Below are 20756 nucleotides of genomic sequence, written 5' to 3'. Positions count from 1 at the left end.
TTTTTCAGCCTAAAACATAACATCAACAGAAACATAATCAATGAATAAAAACAAACGGAAAGTGGATTTAAGAACAATAACTACTTAATAAATACATAATACTGAAACGTGCTTACCATTACTGATTTATATTTCCTTTGTATAATTTGCCTTGTTTTGGGATCTGAAACGTAAAGAGTATATCTTCAGCATAAATAAAAAAAACTTATTGACATTGGTATAAATAACCAGTATTACTGAAAGCAACTTTGATTTTAAGTAGGTAACTAAGAGGAAAGTTATTTAATAACTCGTTACTTATAGTATATAGGTACAATTCAATACTGAAAGTGGTAAATATACCGAATAGCAAAAATGTATGTAACATCCTTCAGCACAAGTACCTACTGCCAATTCTATTTCTTAAGATGTTATTCATGTATGAGATTAGAACATAAATAATTTTGAGGAATGCTTATTAAGTATATTATAAGTTACTATAAACTTACTAAATTCTTCTAAAACGAAGATACCGCCATTCTGCGTGAAGCACTTGCGAATGTGATCCAGCCGCACGAAAAACTGCAACACAGATATTCCCAGTGTTATAAAACCTTTTTGCAATTACCTATGTGAATATCAAACGTTGGAACAGTCGTGCACATCTACGTGGCGTAAGGCTTAAGGAAAGCGATATAGTGATGAGCAATAGTTTTATACAATTTTAGTTGGCACAGTTCTTCCTTTACACACTTTATTCATTGCTTCATGGCATTTCACTTAACACCACGGCCATTGAACTTACCAAGGGAGTTTATTATAAGGTCGTCTACGTAAGGTGATCATTGTTAAGATTTTTTCTTGATGTATTAGTAGGTAATATCTATATTTTTATCGAACTACCCTTGATATGCGCTTGAAAAAAACGATCGAGTCAATTCTGCTTAGGTAAGGCGAGTGTTATGAAAATCACGATGCATAAGCTATGTGTCATTTTTAAGATGAGTAAGTACCCTAAATAAACACAACTTTAAGGTACATTCTAAATATTTGTTTTCCTTTTATTTCGGTTTAAAACCTACACTATCTCCAAACAAACTTCTATTAATTACATAACTATCATATACACAATCAATGCAAATTTACACAATAGTAAAATAAACTTAAACATGCATTGGGTTACATATCATACATTGCTTACAAGCATCATCTACATCTCGATAAAATAAAGAAGCATATGCTTTTCCTTTGGATTTGTAGGATACATTGTTTAATCGTTCAAGAAACATCTTCAAAGGAAAAACAAAACATGCGCGCATCCATGCAATACGCGGATTGGAGACCAATACACTAACGTCGATAATTAAACCTGACTTCGTCTACCAAACGGTTAGTGTATCGTATACATATATTGGTCGTAAAATACTAACGCATGCATCTTCATCGATTCCTTATTACTAAATTGTCCCGCAGCTAATCTGGAGCACAAACATGGCGTGACAATCTAGTAATGCGGAATGGAAGTGGCTTGAGTAAGTTCCTGCAGGTAGAGACATCGAGCAGAGCGAGGGTCGGGAGGCGGCGGGAGTGCGGTGCGAGGTCAGGTGCGGTGAGGGCGGGTGCGGGTGCGGGCGGGTGCGGGCGGGTGCGGCGGGTGCGGCGGGTGCGGGCGGGTGCGGGTGCAGGCAGCCCGGGCCGCACCGGAACTTGTGAGATGGCGAATGCTCTACGACTGACCTCGTGACTCGCGTCCGTTAAGCTTTAGCGCTGACGGGACGCTCGCTATGGTTCCGGGTGATAGGGGACGAACGAACTAAATCTCGACACAATGTGCGAGAGCGAAAGATCGAGACCGCTCGCCGGACGATCCACGATACGAATGCAAGCTGTCGGGTGCGTTAATATAAACAGATAATAAACAAAGGGCGTCTATGTGCATGCACGACAGCGCTTCGGCGCTCGCCGCACTCGGGAGAACTAATACAACGCTAACAACGGCTAAAAACAATCTGTAAGCCTCAAAACTACAAGTAAAGCCCTACGACCTCGAACGATCATCGCTAGATGCGATTCTCACGTGACCGTGACTAAATGTTTAAGGTCATAAAGGTCGTGTCGATCATCGTAAGAGCCAGCCATTACTATGAATGAACCACTGTGTACCTCGAAATCCTTTTGCGCAGCGGCGCGTGTTCGGTGTCCGGAGAGAGTAGAACAGACAAAAACATGAGATTAGTTGAGGCCGAGCGCGTGTCAAGGACCATCTCAAAAGTTCCTAGCGGAGCGACGCCGGCCCACACTCCAGCGATGTACGGGTGTTGCAGACAAATAGCACATGCACAAGTCGTATGGACGTATAGAACGTATATCAGATGGACAACGGGAACTCTTAAATGTAAAAAAATAATCTAAACTATTACATCGAATAGTAGATAAGGATATTTAAGGGCAAAAATACTGGGTCTTAATTAGACCTAAGCTTTGTCGACAATAATACGGAATTAGTAAATGCAAAATCACCTGAATTTCAAATAAAATAGAGATATTATATAAATATATTATGAGAAAAAATATTCAGAGAAAAAAACGAAGTGAAATTCAAATAGGAAAGTTTGAGTGGTCCTTGCGTTCGGATAAGTTTTATGAGGATGAGAACTTTAAAACTAGGCATAATTATGTGGGACATCGACTGAAAAATGATGGATTAAGTTCTTTTACGATACTTTTAGTAAATATTAATTCTACTATTAACTCGTTCTGTGCCTGTATAATACTAGAAGGTAAACTTGTCTTGTTGGATAGAGAAGCTTCATAATAAGGTACGATAAACAACGCGCTAACGGCACCGATACAATATTGATACAATGAAGCATTGGCGCACGCTGATGTACTATAGACTGTCGTACAGCGGCTTGTACAACACTCTATGTCGTAATCACTCAGTTGTATCGACACTTCCCAATTCAAGCATACACACTGACAAATATCTTACCTGGTCGAACGAACATGATAATACCAAAACTAGTTGCAAATACTCCGACTCGGAGGTTTTGGTACATTATCATTGACTTATTGTATGAATAACATAAATAAGCTGACAAAAAGAGACGGACACACAAAAAGCGTAGATACGTACCTTGCTGTGGTGGAACAGAAGCCCGACGCCTTCCATGCACACCTTGTAATCAAAAATTATTATAAAAATACAGATTTTTAATATATTGAAGAGTTTTACTTCGTCCCCTTATACTTAAGAAGTTGGTTGACATTGGCTGTTATTTGGCGTTGATTTCATTTAAACGTATCAACAACAGAATATCCTCTTAATTAATGTGATCAAAACCGTCGGTCGTTAACTTGTTAAGGGTACTGACTAAGCACCTTTTTGTAAAGGAGCTAGAATTTTTACAAAGAAACAATAAAATCTCTATTTTATTGACTAGGTATATATTATGTACATATTTCTTGATTAAAAACGTGTGTTATCATCTATATAGTGACGTCACCTGTATAAGTCCGCCCTCCCCGGTGGCGCAGTCCTGTATGGGGAACTCGCCGCCTAACTCGGCCGCGTCCTGTCGCCGACCGCTCTTCTCCATCGCTTCTTTGATGCAGTAGTACAACGCTTTGCACTGCAAATATAACGTTCGTTCTATGTTAGAACATGTAAAATAATGGGTCCTTGCTTTAGACACATATATGTATTTCATAATGTTTACTGGTAGAGTTATTTAATATAGTGTACCACCCACCGAAAAAATGGGCGATTTCTTTATAGGTATCTACATTTCATAATGTATGATGGCCATCATACTTCATTGATGCTGAGATTGATGATGTTGAGAAGCGATGAAGTTTAACTCTATAATACTTTGTAATAAATCTCTTCAAATTACATATATACCTATGTAGGTATAGATTCACATACCTTCTTGGTGTAGTACTTATGTAGCTGCGTCTGACCGCCGTTCTTCCTCCAAAGGCACAAGACTCGTATCTTCGGACTGTAGGTCATGTTGACCAGCCTCTCATACCACCATCTCTCCACGATGGTACCTGAAAACGAAGTATTTATCTGTTGGCATATGTATTCTTAATAATGATATTCAAATGCAGCTAGTTTTAAAAAGAAAAAATATTATTACAGAACCTTGAATAGGCAGGGTTTTTTTTTAAACGAAGGCATCATTTAGATATGAAGTAGGCTGTATTGTATATTCGGTACTTCTGAGGTCACCTCACAATAACGAGCAGTTGAGAGTTACGACAACTGTTCCTGAACCGCACTGCTACCGTAAAGACTTACAGTTCACGTCAAATAATTTTACCCCATGTGACTTCTGACCATCTTGTTCCTTCGTAGGCCTTTTATGTACTAGGGCCGCAGTAACTCTTTCGAACTATCCCACAGCCCCAACAGGCCATTTCGGGGGGACTTGAATGTGAACTGTTCCCACGACGGTAGTTACCTTGCGTGGAGCGCAGTATGAGTCCGTCGTCCCGCACCTCCATGAAGCGCAGCTCGCCGGCGGCGTCGCCCTCGTGCACCGTGAACGACGCGCGCCGCAGCAGCCGCGACCCCAGCGGCTTCAGTTCGATGTCGTTGCCGTGCTATAGCATTGTAAAAAAACATCTACAATGTGTGCGTTCCTATTTCAAATTTTGGTGAATCGATATGTTTATTGCCAGTACTCGGTAACTGACAGAATATGGTTGTTATTGAAAATTGAAAATGAATATCTATGCACTCAGGCTGAGCAATAACTGAGAGCAATTTTCAAAATTGTTTATGCCATACCTATTTGCCTTAAAATCCTAAAGAATAACAGTAAAACATACTCACCAGTGTATGCACGACGTCGAGCAGATGATTAACCTCCTGGCTGTATACGAGTCCAATGTGACTCTTTGCGAGTAGACGGCGCACTTTCCCGCGCACGGTATCAGGCACCACGCCTAACAATACCATTGCTGCCGTAAGATTATAAAGTGCGGTTGACAGAAGTCGATCTTCCTCATGTTCGAGTCTCTTGCGTTCCGTTTCACTCAAACATTTGTAGCGTTCCATCATCTCGTTAGCGCCCTGGTCCATGCCGATCATGTCGCGTTCTTGGCTGACCGCGTCTAAGAACGCGTCCTCCCAGAATTGCATTTGGTCCCAGAGATTTGATCTTTCTTTGCCTTGAATGAAGAAGATCATTATAAGAACTAATATTTTCATATACTAACTTATTTTCGAGAAACAATTTGAAGAATTTAGGTCTATTTAAAATTTATATTTAACGATAACGAGATTCAAGTTAAATTGGGGGACTGTGCGAGGAAGTCACATTTAGCTGATAATTCAGTTTCGATATGAAGACATAAAATTTATTCCATCATATTTATTCTTACTTATCGGTAAAATTAATAGATAATGTGGATTTACCAATAAGTCCCTGGTAGAGGTATGTGCGGGTAGTATCGGGCGACGTGATGGGCGAGGTGACGGGCACCCCGACGGGCGGCCGGTAGCCGCTCACGGATGACTTGGACGAGAACACGCTAGCCGCGCGGGGCTTGCCTGACGCCTGCCCACTCGTGCCACGGTTCACCTATATCACACCACAATCTTATAGCTTTCGATAAAACTCCTACTTAATATATTCGTAAAAAAATGCATGCATTGATTTAAAACATGTCCGTCAAATCTCTATTCGATGGGGATAATTATGAATGTCGTATTATAGAACGTTTGTCGTTTAGCCGCATTTTTCTAACGTTGGCACTCTCAACATTCCGCAGCGTAGAAACACTAAAGTTTCTGAATGGTCTATAAATTTTCATCTGATACCCTTTTTAGGAGCCTACTGCAAGAAATTCAGCTGTAAATTTCTGTATCTAAAATCCAAATATCAGAAAATGAAATCTACTAATTGCTAAGTAAACTGACTAGAAGTCTGAGTTAGGGTTCGAGAAATACGAAATGTCTACCAACTTATTATACTTTTAATAGACACGTATCATGCAAATCTAAATACTGCAGCTTTGATAGCCGTTTTATTAAATTTCGAGTAAAATGTTCCAATATTTCGGCTATTTGTTAGCTGTATTGAAGCTCAGTAAGCGTGTAAGACGGGTCACTACAAATCGCTCTAGGACTTACATTGAGGAACATGACGTCAGTGTCAGAGAGGTTGGACTTAAAAGAGGCGCGATGGTCGTAGATATTGGCTCGGTTGGTGGTGATCGAGCCGCTCTCGTCGGCCGAGCAGTCCGACGAGGGAGGGGCCTGCCACGCACACAAACAACCCGCCTGTACCATGTCGCATGTCACACGCACACTAATCAACAGCTGCCGACTAACTCGAGCAAGAAGGACTCGATAATTGAATTGACTTCGATTACTCGCAAAAATATCGTGCGGAAAGAATAATTTGGGCCAATTCTGCTGTTTGATTAGAAGTGAGGTGACGAGAAACATGTTACGTTTTACTTACAACTCCAACAGACTAGCTTAATATTTACTAACAATTTGTATTTACATTATTCTACGACATAAATATAGTATTTTAGTATACATATGACAATCATGCTGGAAGTAACATACCTTGCTCATTTAAGTCAGTTAAAGACCAGTTTGGTACAAGAAAATAATATTGAGATAATCGTGTAAGTGTATCAAATATTTAGATAATAAATAAATGTATATTCTGTATGAAGTAACACTGGAGCTGAAAATAGAAGTATAGCAACACACCATCGCTCTAAGTATAAACAATGTTAAGTTTATAATTTTAAATTAAACATAAGTACCAAAGGGATTTTATATAACACCATTGACTGCTGACATGCTGAAGAGTTGTTATTTCCTCTTTTTATGCAAATAGATAGATATAGTTGTCACATAGTTAAGTTGAGAGCGACAAGAACATGCAACAGTTTAGCAACACTTATTAAGACACCAACATCGATTCAACACTTACATCTGAGTCAAACGACGTCAATTTACTGAAAAGTAAATTCCTCTTTTGGTTCAGCATATCTTTAAACATTTCTGTAGTACTCTGCGCTTCAGAAGAATCCATTTCAGGATAGTTTACCACCGGGACATCTAATAACAACAAGACACGAAATTACTTTGGGGATAAAAGGACCAGAGATAATATAACAGGTTTAGTGACGGAAGTATAAAATCTGATAATTTTGGAACGAACCCGACTGTGAGCTTTTCCTTGATGATGGCGAGGAAGATGGGGTTTCCAGGTCTTGTCGTCCATAGTGGTCCATAAGAGCGGAGCCAGCCATGCCCCCATGTTCTAGGCCTGCGATCTCCTTGCTCCAATAGTGTGTGTGTGCCATCTCAGCTAGTTGGAACACTGAGGCCATGCCGCCGAGGCCGAAGTTCGAGTATGTGTGCTCGAGACCGTGGACAACTGCCTGTAGCACTTTTAGCATGCCTTTCCAGACTGGCTTGCTCACGAACTAAGGAAAATTGGTGTATATTAAGACTCTTTGGTCGCAAAACCTTCGGCTTTGCTTTGGAGGTTTGTAACACATATTATTCGAAGAAGAAGCTTAAAAAGAAATTTTATTTTTTTTGCAGTTATGATAAACTTACCACATCATCGACTTTGTCGTTGGGAGTAGCCTTCCTATTAAAGTTCCTGTTCAGTTTGCTGAGCACCATGTTCCTGTAAGACTCGTCCTCCATCAACTTCTTGAGGCGGTTTAACTTCAGCCACCCTACGCCCTCGCCTTCAAGGACGTGTTGAACCAACTGTAATACCCCATTGTTCATTGAAGTAAGGTAAGCAGTATTCTGTCTTCAAAAATAAGCAATAGGATTAGAAGTACTGCTAAGTTAGATCTTAGGAGATTCCGCTATGGGATTAGTGATCTTGACTAATGAGTCTATTTGATTCTTCGTATAGGATTCTTCCAGGATATGAAGTCCAATTAGTAGATTCCTATAAGACATTGCGTCCTATAAGTCGTTTACTGTACGATAATTGTTACTTGGAAAATTATGTGTTACCGACATAATTGTGTTTACATAAAAACAGTAAGTTCTCGTAAAGTAACTTTAATACGTAAGTAAAAAGTTGTTCTATGAAAAATATACGTCGTAATATTAATGCTGTCGGTGAAGTTGGGCCTGAAAGACGGTGATTATGCAATACGTACATCATTAAGGAAGGCCTGGTTCTCAGTGTTGGCGGAAGGCCTAGAGTGCGGCGGTGCCGGGGGAGGCGCAGGCGGCGCGTGGCGGATGAGCGGCGACCGCGCCACCAAACCTCGGGCTCCTTGCGAGAACGGACCGAACGACGCCCCTAGTGCTGCGCCCCCAGTCGCCCCGCTCGCCCCACCCGCCCCACCTGTTCCGACGGGACCACGACCCTGTTCCCCTGGTTTTGGTTGCTTGGTGCCTGGTGAATGGGATCATTTATGTAGCGGAGTAGAATGATCTTCTTGACAATGGAGATTGTAGGTATACAAATAGGGAGTGAACGTTAATGTAGCCGTCTCATTGGGCCATGCGAGTGAAGGAATAGTGAGTGCACCTGTGTTGCGCAAATGCTTGTGCACTATAATATGTCCTGCGCTTATATTAGAACAGCCGCCATGGCTGAAAATTGGCTTGGACGCCGTTAATTAAACAAAATATAAGCAGAATTTTAAGAACTGTATATTACTCATTATCATTTAGGTAATAATTCTTGATTTTCTTACCTTTATTCCCAAAGAAGTCGCTAAACATGCTAGAAGTGGAAGCAGCCAAGCCGTTGAGATCAGAACTAATGTTAGAGAAGAAGTCTCGATGCGTAGCGGTCAGCAAGTTGGTAGTCTGTAGTGCTGTGGAGTCACGGCGAGCACTCGCGCTACCGTTCGAGTCTTGACTTTCGCCCTGTTGAAAAAACATAAAAAGTTTATTCAAACAAACCATTTGTGGTGTTCCATAGCTTGATAATAAAACGTGATTCAGAAAAGGCTTAAAAGTTTACAACCTTTTTAGCACATAATTTAAGTTGTAAAAAAATGGAGTTCCAACCTTCATCAACAATCCTTTTTTAGCGGCAGCCTCCTTCGCACTCTTAGTAAGGTCTCCCAACGTAGACTTGCCGACATACGTGAGGTCTTCGAAAGTGTTCTTACTGACGGCCGTGGCCGTCTTACTCGCTTCTAACGCAGATTTTGAAGCCTCATGCATACTCTTCGAAGCTTCCTCTGCCGCCTTTTTCGCGTGCAATGTTAGCTGTGGAAAATCAAAATTAAATTTAAGAAATGTTCCTTTACTATAAGGGTGTAACTTGTTGTCAAATAAGGTAAGAAATTCAGCTATAAATAAAAATTTGTAGTTGAATCAGAAGTATCAATGATAGAATGAGCAAGCAGTTTTTCTTGTACTGTAAGTAAATAGTGTGTTCGATAACTTGTCACACTATGCTATAAAATAGATTCGGTTAGCGACTTCTAGCTCAAATCAAGCTCAGGTTTTTAGTTTATGAATAAGGGAGTATTCTAGGCAATGGATTTAATAAATGACGTGACTTATTCTCACTAGCGTTCTGCAATTTTGAGTACAGTTTTAATGGCCGGCTAAGCTACTAGATATTACTGACTACAAAGTGTGTATGCTATGCAGCTTCTACAAGTTGTTGTATGTTTATCTCCTCACGGTGATCTGTACCTGACCGAATGGCGCAAATATTTTCTTATCCTCTCCATCTGCTACTTTTCCTTTCTTCTTTATTGGTTTGAGTAAGTAACACATATATTCATAAATAAATTATAAACGTTAATAAACACAGAAATTAATAAACAAAAAGGTACATTAAATAGTGAATGTTTTCTATGTTTTTGCGTTACCTTATCCATGTGTGCGAGAAGTCCTTCCTGGCTGCTTTGCCGTGTGGTCTCTCTCACCAACTCTTTCGCTTGTGCGGCAAATTGCTCCAAGAGGGATGATTGTGACGCTTGTCGCGATACACCGCTACTTACGCTCTAAAATGTGAAAATATTGTTTGTTTCCTAAAGGTCATAATGGTCCACTTCATTTACAAAGTCAAAGAAAAACCTGTAAGTAGTTTTATTTTTAAAGAATATGTTAATTGTTCGGGGGCAGATCCGGCCCTCGAGCTAAGTATTGGTACTGGTACTTGTGAAGTGAATGTAGGTGCGGCGAAAGATATCTTCTGTTACAAAGCAAAAACTCAAATAAAGTGGTTACGAATTTATCCTGTAATACATTTTCTTAGATTTAAATTTAAGATGTCTTATTTTTTCATGGTATACCAACTGAATTGAGTGTGTCTTTTTGGAGCTTGTGTGAAATATTTTAATTTGTGCGTATGAAGCTAGTTATAGTTATTGGCACGGATAATGAGCTCTCGGCGGAAGAGTGGGGATCGCTTTGCGCACTGTACACTTAAGGCAATAAACCGATAAATCACTTCTGCGCAGGTGAAGGTCAGGGCTCAATATCCTGGCCGATGATTATACTATCGTAAAGGATCATCAAGTACAGTGTAGCTAGGTGCGTACTTTAGCGTGCGGAGGCGGCAGGTCGCGGTGCGAGTGGTGCGAGGGCGTGAGGGCTCGCTCGGAGTCGCTGGTGGACGCGCTGTCGGCGGCTCGCTGCCGGCTCACCACCGTCTTCGTCGTCGTCGAATTCGAGTCCGACTCGCGACCGAAGCTGCCGCTGTCCGTGTCCTAATAAGGGGCGGTGTTAGCTACGGTGATTTCTAGCTTCTAATTTAGTTTACTTTTCCTAATGAAAGTTTCTAATCTAGGTGCTAACGACCGTACTGAAGCTTCTAACGATTGTAGTTTTTATGATTATTTTTTTGATCTAACATAATTCCTTTTTGGATTTGAATCGAAGCTGCCGTTGTCGGTGTTTCAGTGGACGTGCTATTTTAACTAGGGTGATTTCTAACATCAGTGATGTGATATCGAAGAATAGTTCCTAATTTAGCTTAGGTACTATTGATATCTATTTACTATAAACTATAAACTATTCTATTAATATCCTACAGATACCTTCACTACTGAAGTCAACTGCTAGCGCACATGTAAGGGAACGTAAAGAAGAGCATTTTTCTCCATCAGCACTGTCCTTATAAAAATTATCTCTTCTGATATCCGCCATTTTGCAATTATTTCTTTGTGACTTTAAGCACTATATTGTAAATACTAAATTGAGTTACAAGTGACGGTGCTCATTTCAAAGACTCCACAATTTAACTAAACGAAACCGACACTATTCCAAATTCAAAACTCACGCTCTTTTTAACAGGCGGCGCATGCGCGGCGTCAGGCTCCGCGATGACGTCACCGGCGGGCTCGTCGTCCGACAAGTCGGAGTGGTCGGAGCTGGACGCGGATGGTGACGTGGACGCACGACCCGGCTCCCGGTCCGGGGCTTCGTCCACGTTACCGAACATTAGCGATGATGGGGGGCTGTATACCTGATGTCGGTAAAAAGGGGTAAATGAATGTATTTAGACGTGGGTATGAGAAGTGGCAGAATTACTATGGTAGTTCTTAGGGAATAGTAGTCCTTAGGCGGGCCCTAGGCCTACAATAATATAGAGTGTCGCTAAGAATCTTTGCATTATTTTCAATATTCAACCCTATTCGGTCAAGCACAACTTTATTGATCGAAAAGGGAGCTCTTTAAATCCGTCTTCTGACAAACAAAAAGAGACTTTTCCCGTCAATCATTCATTTATATTCCTCATTCTCCTCTATATCATTTATAACCTGCAAACGAAGTTTTTGTAATAGTACTTGAATTTTTTACCGTTTTGGGATCTAAAGACGATGAAAGAGTCATCGGAACTTGCACCACAGCGCTGTAAGTCTCTCCAATGACGTGCTGCTGATGCGGGTTTCCACCTACAATACATAGCGAAAATATATAAAATACATGTTAAGATTGAAATAAATAAATCGCTACTGAAAGTGGTTTACCTGGTGACAAGTCAGATGAAGCCATTTCTGACACGAAGTCACTCAATGATGAGTATGACGAACTCGTACTTTCCGCAGCCTCAGAGTCCGATCCACTCTCGTCTAAAAATAAAGATTGGAAATTAAACATTTTAACTATTTGGCAACTGGCTGCTCGATGGAGAACTTAAGGGTGTGTTTTAATGTCATGTAATTTCAAAAGGCAGGTGTCACCAACCTGTGGGTTGATTTTCCTGTCGCTGTAATTGTCGAAGTGCACCATTCAGGGAGCTACCGTCATCCCACACTGGAAAGCGGATGGGCTGCAGTTGTTCCGCAAACCACTTGGGTTTGTCACCGACTTGCCGCGGGTCGAACAACCCTGTTTGAACCCGAAGGAATGCCACGTTGCCCGGAGTTAGCGACCACTCCGCTAAGAATTCTACTGCCTAGAGAAATACGAGAAAAAAATTAAAGTAATTTTTTATGAATCTATGTATTAGTATATTTCAAGTAACTTTGTGGTCAACTTACCTGTGTTCTAGCAAATTTATTCAAAAAGGATGTGGTTCTAGGTCGCGAACGAAGAAAGCTGTTGATCTGGAAGGCCACGACTGGCCTCGGGTATAGACGTAACGTCCGAGTATGCTCCATAAAGTTCGCCAGGATGTTTTGAGAATTGAAAAATCGGACCTGTAAAGACATTTTATCTTTAAAATAGCCCTCTTAATTTAAGATCTTATGTATATCTAATGAAAATTGAGTGTTTTTGTGTTATGTCCGCCTATGTAGGCCTACTTCCGAGACGTCAAGGTTATAATGGGGTTACATGTCAACTTTGTTAACGCAATTACAAACATTTTGGACACGAAAAAAAAATTACTACTTATTACAGATGGGTTAACATCGTCACCCAGTCGTTACCACAAGATGGCCACCGCAGGCGATGTAGGCCCTGAAAGAGATGGCGGGAAGACCTGGAAGCCTACAACCCTGATTTATGAAGATCGAGAGGTGTGAAGACAAAATGGGGAGGCCTTTGCCCAGCAGTGGGACAAATTAAAGCTTACCATAGCGACTCTAGTAGCGACATCAACAGAGTCGACATCATGTCCGTATATGAGCGGGTAAGGGCTGGAGGCGAGGGAGTGTATCCGGCGTGCTGTGCGGCGCTGACTGAGCACCGTCGCCGTAACGGTACGAGGCGGGTTGGACCCTGGACAAGTCATATTAGAATGAAGAATTTTTAGACTTTATATGGGTAAACAACTAGCCAAGACCTCAACAATAGAAAGGTATTTCAAACTCCTTAGACCAACTGCAGATTTCCATAACCTAGCCATGCATTGTGTTGTAATTAGAGTAGGTACATAATTTATATGGAGGTTATGTCAGACGCAGACAATTTATTTTAATTGCATTTGGTAAGCAACCTTAGCTAGTCTAGTAACGTTTTAACATGACAGTGATGGAGACAGATGACGTAAAATAAATTGATCAAAGGGTATTCATAATATTCTAAAATAACGAAGAAAGAGGGTAAGTACTTAAATATAACTTACTTGAGTGTGGCCCCGCCCACGCTGTCTCGTCTTGAAGGTAAGAGGGGGGCGGCTGCCTGTTCAGCCGTACTACTAGTCAAGCTGTTGAGGGCCTGTCGAGAAATATATCCGTCAGATCAACTGCGAATAACTTTACCATATCAAACAAAATCACTCATATTCTGTACAATAGTTAAAATAAATTAAAAAGCAAATGCCGCCTCAAAAACTTGTGGGCTGTAATAAATAGCAGATTAGTTCAAAATTGTTAGTGTTCGAAATCTAAGCATAATCTCGTTTGTTAAGTAGCACAAACCAAAAATCATGTTCATTAATTTGCAGTTCATCTACTCGTATTTCAAATTGTATCATACCTACAATTTAGCTTTTTTGTTTTATCATTCAAACACTACGTTATAGATAGATAAAGATAATGTGTATTTATTAGAAGCTGCATTGTTTCACAATCGGCGTTAGCACAATCACAACAAGTCAGACAAAACATGCCGCACACGAACACAACACACGCTGAAACAGTGTTACAGTCTAAAAAACCGGACAAGTGCGAGTCGGTGCTACATAGACTATTATCTGGTCGGGAAAAATAGATAAAGTATAATCTGTAGCGTGTTAAAACAACCAGCCCATTCTAGGTGATGTTAGATTTGAAACAGAAATGAATTTTGAATTTCGAACTTTTGTGAGCAGTGTTTATTATAGACAGTAACACGTATTTCAGTCGAATATTTATGTGTGCCTCTATTTTCAGCAGCTTTTCTTATCTATTTATTTTTCAATTGTAACCGTTTGATATTTTGTTGGGTTTCATTCAAAAATGAACTCTTGAATAAAGAGAAGAACTGTGGAAATGCAGTGGGTGATTATTGTAGATTTCAGCCTGTACTAGTGGAAATTCTGATCTAATGAAAAAGATAAGAAAAACTGATCCTTAACTTAATTAGATAACTTAATATTTCATAAATTATATAACAAATACATACTAACTTCTGTGTCATGTGCAAGTTAGCTGTAAAATACTGTATCGGCACATACATAAATATTATATAGTAAATATGTTGTGAATAAGTCAAAGTGTGCAATGTAAAAAGAGTATAGATATTTACACCACTCCCGGCACTGGACATGAGTTGCACGGCCTAATGTGAAGAAGAAGTGAGTGCGTGTTAGTGATAGATCGAACGACACAAGTGTCACAAACATACTGAAACACAAATTAGTACAATATTGCATATCGTTTCAATTTTATTTTTATTATATGCCAAAAAATATTTTGATGTTTTAGAACACAAACATGCTCTGAAATAAGTGATGTTTTTTTATTTATGTTGAAATTGAGTCATTTCCATTCCGATTTTTTTTTCTAAATTAGAGACGAAGACCTTGTAATATTGAGACGTATTAAAGAATAGTGTATTACATTTAGAGACATCATCATAAAACAATAACAATGAATAGTCACAACAGCTTAGCGACATCGATAGAAATGCGCTCACAAGTGCAAAGTATTAGAAAAGTTTAGGTGATAGGAGAAAATGTACTATGTAGACATTGAAGAAAACATTCATAGAAAAACGTGTAAATAAAATTAGATTATATAATTCATAAATACCTGTTTTAGATGGTTCTTAAGGACTGACCCTTCTGGCTCGGGTAATGGCGGTAAATCTTGATCAGTCCCCGATGGGCAGATCAATTTAGTGGCATCGAGATCCACAAGCCATATGTCATCGGGCATTCTAGGAAAAATATTACATAAATATAACTGTCAACTTCACTAACGATTGAGTACACGGATGTTTGTCAATCAATCAGGCCTTAACTGCTAAGCGGATATCGATATTCCATACACGGGTCAGCCTTGACCCGGATTACCAAACAACAGTATTATAGAAACGCGGAACAAAACACTAATGGTCAGTTTCACCGGTTACTGATAGTCTGACAGATAAACTGTAACTTTTGGTTACTCAGGTCTCGAATAGCAATCTCATCATCTGCCTAGCTTTTTCCCATTTATGTTGGGGTCGGCTTCCAGTCTAATTGGATGCATCTGAGTACCAGTGTTTTACAAGGAGCGACTGCCTATCTGACCTCCGCAGCCTACCTGGGTCCTATCACCTGCCTGCCTATCTGCCTATAGGCGGCATCTATATATGTCTATCTATCTATGATCTATATATCTATATCTATATATCTGTATATGCGGTGCCTATCTGGGTTGTCCGGGTAAATACCCGGACAACCCAATACCCCTAGATAAGACTGGTTGTCAGACTTACTGGCTTCTGACTACCCGTAACGACTGCCAAAGATGTTCAAATGACAGTCTCAGATAGCTATATCTGGAAGAAATTATTAGCAGTGACACCGGGACTAAGGGTAAAACTTACCTAAAATTCTTCTTATAAGTGAGGAAAGTCGCTGGTATTCCAATCAGGAAAGGTGTTGGAGCTAGGAGCAGTTGTTCGGCACAGCTCATACAACTGGGCAGCAGAGGAATCGCGGGGAACATGTACTCGAGAGGGTACAACATGGCGACCAAAGCCATTACGGACATGGACAGCGCGTTGTAGTCACGTGACTGTACTACCACTTTGTTCTCGAGAAGGATCAGCGTCAGTACTTTGAGGCAGGTGTCCACGCCTGTAGGGAAATAGTTGAACTTAGACACATTGCAATAGGTATACACGATACGGATATATTTACTCGCATGTCCGTAACATGCAAAACCTGAGGAACTATTAAAAATGGAGATCCATTTCTGGAGACCTCTAGGTAGCTAAGCGTTTTTATACCGTGTCTCTGCAAATAAAGAGCCTTATTCTCAGAGCAATGGGCTTAGATTTTATTTTCATACCCCTTTAAGGATAATCTGTCGTGGCTATTAAAGTCGTATCGGCGCTAATTGGTTTTGTATTGAAGTCCTGTTGCCTGTTGCCTCCATAGATAAAATATATTCTCCAAACTTATCAAACTAAAGGTGTACTTTTTTATATCATATATCAAATCCATTATTATTTATTTACCTAATTAAAAAAGATACTTACCTAAAAGTTCCAAAGGCAGATGCAGAGGAAAATCAACGAGCGTGAATCTCGTATGATCGGGCAACGCGAACAGCAGCGGCGAGTGCGCTGTCGGCGACAGTACTTCTAGCTCGAGCCTCGTCTTGCCGGGGACCGGTACAGGCGCGGACAGAAGTCGCAGTATCCACGTCTCGATCTCTTTGACGTCGTGCAATACGATCGTAGGGGTGTTGTCGTAAGCTTGCCCGGTTAACACTGACCATACCGTATCTCTGCGATGTCAATAAAGAAAATATATATAAAAAAAGTAAATAAAAAAATCGAGTTTACATAACATTGTGTATATTTAAGGTATACCTATGGGCCATAGTTGCCTAATAGTAAAGGTTAAAGAAATATTTAAATGGTATGCGGCTTATTATGAAGCTTGTAAAGGTCGCTTGTTCTGAATACAGTACCTACACAATTAAGTTCAAGAATTATAATAATGCTAAAGGCAATGTTTGGATCAAAGGAAAATTATAATTTAATTTCTATTTATATTATCAGGTAAAATTATTTCATTAATGGTTTACTTTGCTTTAAATATTTAGGTAGCCAAGGGCACACAATATATAATATGGATCTTAGAAATAGAATACATTCTTTGTTGGAAATGTAAACCCTTGTATTCTAGTTACAGAATTATCAATAAGCTATTGGAATAAGTAGTACTTACCTAAGGATTTGTCTTGAAGCGCCTACGCGCCGTGGACTGGAAGACTCGTTGCATGCATCTATCAATTTCTTTAGGATAAATAGGCACTCTCGGAATGTGGAGAAGAATGGGTGATGCGAAAGCAGGCAGAGAGAGGTTAGGGAATGATTCCGAACTCTCTGTAACAAAAGAAAATAAAATAAGTCGTGAATGTGTTCTAAAGGAGTGATAATGAAAAATATTACTTTCAATTAAAATTATCATACCACCTGAAAAGCATAACAACACACGTGCTTTATTTAAACAGTACCTACTTAACGTTTTTAGTAAGTCTAACTAACGGTTGTGCCGCTTAGGACATTTTTTTTTTATGAGGAACAGTAACATCATCCTCCTACCCTTATCCCAATTTTATTTGGGGTCTGCACAGCATGTTTTCTCCTTCCATACTCCTCTATCTGCTGTCATCTCGCAAGTAACATTCTTTTCAAAACATATCCAGTCTCACACAATCCATCCATCGTTTCTTCGGTGGTCCTCTTCCCCTATATGAGGGACAGTAACACTAACTGATGATAACCCCTTGTACGCCTTGGATGCCGACCCCTTGTGCGCAGATATGCGAGAAACAATGTATTTTCTATTGTTCTCTAATTAGCTGCATTCAAGAGGATAAAGCTAAGCTTTGGTTCATACCTGCCGCTTCCTGGTAGCCCTAGGGCTGGGTGAATGGGAATGCGAGCCGCCGCTCTCGGAGTCCGGCGCGGGCGCAAGTCGCGGCGCCAGCGTCGCGCTGCAGTCGCGCTCCGAGTCGCTCGGGGCCACGTTGCTGCTCCTATAGTCACTGGAACATTCGCTACGTCTTAGTCTAAGTACTGGAGCTAATTAAATACTATGTATTAGTAAAAAAAATGCAGAATTTTGAAAATAAATAATAATTTGAAAAACTAAAAATCACGCGTTTGGCCGAAACATTGGATTTGTAATAACGTTTCTTAGATAGTTATGTATTGTCATCATAACTCAGAGCGTGTGCAAAATTTCATCATAATCAAAGACCGGGAAGTGAGATTAATTAAGAATTAAGATTACAAGATTTTCTTACATACATAGTTCCAAGTGAAGCTACTTAATATAAGCGTGTTAATAATAAAAATATTAATATCAATTACAGTTTAAAATTTTCAAAGGAAAAGATGTCAGCCACTTTTTAGCATCGTTCTTGGATTTTGTATTTACACGAACAGAAGTAGTTTATGTTCACCTGGAGAATGCGGAATCAGAGCTTTTCTCCATGGACTTGCGCCATGACTCGCGGCGTAGCATGCTTCGTTCCCGAGGGCCCGGCACTTGAGCACGCTCCACCGCTCTGTAGAAGTTGACGCAGATGCCGAAACGAGTCTTGCCTGAGAACAACGTTAAGATTAATAGTCATTGATAACCATGATTGAAATACACGTAAGCAACGATAAATGATCAAAATAAAAAGTTTATAGTATAGTTTTATATTTACTTACCTGAGTCTTTATCGGTGAGTTGAAAGACAAAAGAAGTGGTATCCCTGGAGGCGAGGTGCCCAGGGGCCCGGCGAGGCCCCACGGACACGCACCCCTCCGGCTGGCAGAAATACACCATGTCCAACGGCAGGGGGAAATCATCGTGATTGGTCAACGGATAGCGTCGGAGCAACTCAGGAGCCTAAACAAAATAAAAACATACGAAATATACTTCCTAACACAATCGTTTCATATAATAGATCCCTTATTAAGTTAATAAAGGACGCCTCAAGGCTATCAAAATCTTCGCCCTTCGTAAATCCCTTGAGTCATCCATTATGTCCACAAACACGGGTAAATCCGTTTTTGGGAAAGATATCTGGAGGTCGGAATAATATTAAGAAGAATGATTGCTTTCTTTTTGGTCAAATAGAAGGAGGATGCTTTTCTTGTGGCGAATAATTATTTGTTAAGAATAAAATAAATACATGACTAATAATAGAAAAAGTTTCATACCTGTACGGGAGCGAGGCCTTTTCCCGAAGTGTACGGTTTTGCTCCGACGATAGTCAAATAATCCACCAGTCGCGGACACAAATGTTGCTTCTGAATGTCCATATTGGTAGGGGGCTCAATTGATTTCTTTTATAAGAGAGCCTTTTCGAACCCATTATAATTAAAAAATATATTGCTTGTCATAATTATCACTTTTTTATTAATATGTCTGAAACAAAATGGAATAACGTCTTAATATCAACAAAGTACTAAAAAACCTCAATTTCTTGTAAACGTTATGTTTATCCCTGTTTATCCCTTTTCTCACGAAGGTACTTAAAATTAAGCCGAAAGATATCAACAGGTAAAACCTTCGAGGGTCCGATTACAAAGAGTAAGATTTTCAGTTTGGAGGAAAGAAAATAATTTCTCAATTTTCAGCCACTTACAAATTCTATTTTTACTTATCGATTACAAAAGACATACTTATTTCAACTCCATCTATTGTTCTGAAAATGATTAGGTACCTACCCTAGATACTACCTAAACGCAAAAAAGTACTTATCCAACGAAGAACCTAATATTTCACACGACTATTATCTACAATCTCAGATTGAATTCAATCCCCTTAAAACACAATCCGATTCAACGTACATTTATTGATTTAAGATAGCCTGTATGAAGCGGCGTTGTGAGCCCAGGCCCCCTTGACCCATTTATTGCCTTGACACGCTTCCGAGGGACGCTCGCTCGCAGCCTGATGGCAGGTAGCAAAACTTTACAATCCCAGTTGCCTATAAACCAACATCACTTAAGAGCCTTCATAAAGTTTGTTCATCAAAAGACTTAATGAACAGGAAGATTAATATAAGAGGGAGCGAGGTTACACGCATGAAAGTACCCGGTACAAATGTTCATACATGACTGTTATTATATCTAGGTTCCGAAATAAAATACGATTGTTGCCAAATTGCTCTCGATATGCTATTATTATGTGTCATCTTTGTACCCAAGTGTGGTACCTTATTGAATTCCTTAGTAGATTTTAGGTAAGTATAAGCTAAATAAATTAAAGCGAGTTTATCCAGCAGTTAAAAAAACAAAGCTCGTTTCGGTTGCTACGTAATATCGTAGCCTTTATAACCACAATTTTGTTTATCCCATAAAAATGCAGATACTGCAAGTGCAAATAACCGCCATAAAATATAACACAAGCGGTAAAATGTTATTGCTCTATGAAATCCTAAGTTTATTAGTAACAATATGCAGTTCATAATATACAAACACAATGCTATATAGTGCACAGTATGATAGTTAAATCAAGGACGCGGAGTACTCTAACGTGTGGGTAGATGAAGCCTTGAAAGCATCGCGGTATAATGCAGTATCTCTTAACGTATTGGAATATTTTTCGAGCTCCATTTACTTTATGTAACACCGAGCTTCCCTGTTGTTATATGTCAGGTATTTGATGTTATTCAGGGCACATACTTTATGATCAAACACGCTAAACATGTTGTTACGCTTCAGAAATTTATTTGCATGTATTTGAGGATAATCGTTCGAG

General features: G+C 39.8%; 1 protein-coding gene across 1 annotated transcript in view; it reads right to left on the bottom strand.

Moving 5' to 3' along the window:
• Window positions 1-20756, bottom strand: part of LOC110372271 (MAP kinase-activating death domain protein) — a 32057-nt gene that overhangs the window by 2571 nt on the left and 8730 nt on the right. The window contains 34 exon segments of the mRNA XM_064036467.1: window positions 117-163; window positions 489-561; window positions 3116-3157; window positions 3486-3611; window positions 3908-4035; window positions 4449-4590; window positions 4823-5160; window positions 5408-5573; window positions 6125-6250; window positions 6945-7072; window positions 7176-7443; window positions 7580-7738; window positions 8146-8387; window positions 8692-8866; window positions 9011-9214; window positions 9650-9706; window positions 9829-9963; window positions 10504-10671; window positions 11244-11429; window positions 11765-11859; window positions 11935-12036; window positions 12152-12362; window positions 12448-12606; window positions 12984-13074; window positions 13076-13129; window positions 13476-13567; window positions 15085-15211; window positions 15866-16118; window positions 16523-16773; window positions 17220-17377; window positions 17895-18042; window positions 18463-18604; window positions 18716-18896; window positions 19211-19418. Of these exon segments, the coding sequence (XP_063892537.1) occupies window positions 117-163; window positions 489-561; window positions 3116-3157; window positions 3486-3611; window positions 3908-4035; window positions 4449-4590; window positions 4823-5160; window positions 5408-5573; window positions 6125-6250; window positions 6945-7072; window positions 7176-7443; window positions 7580-7738; window positions 8146-8387; window positions 8692-8866; window positions 9011-9214; window positions 9650-9706; window positions 9829-9963; window positions 10504-10671; window positions 11244-11429; window positions 11765-11859; window positions 11935-12036; window positions 12152-12362; window positions 12448-12606; window positions 12984-13074; window positions 13076-13129; window positions 13476-13567; window positions 15085-15211; window positions 15866-16118; window positions 16523-16773; window positions 17220-17377; window positions 17895-18042; window positions 18463-18604; window positions 18716-18896; window positions 19211-19312 (5076 nt within the window). The 5' untranslated portion in view covers window positions 19313-19418.

This window comes from Helicoverpa armigera, chromosome 10 (assembly GCF_030705265.1).
Source record: "Helicoverpa armigera isolate CAAS_96S chromosome 10, ASM3070526v1, whole genome shotgun sequence".
Taxonomy (NCBI): domain Eukaryota; kingdom Metazoa; phylum Arthropoda; class Insecta; order Lepidoptera; family Noctuidae; genus Helicoverpa; species Helicoverpa armigera.
Note: the sequence above shows the minus strand (reverse complement) of the source record. Positions and strands in the feature narration are given on the sequence as shown.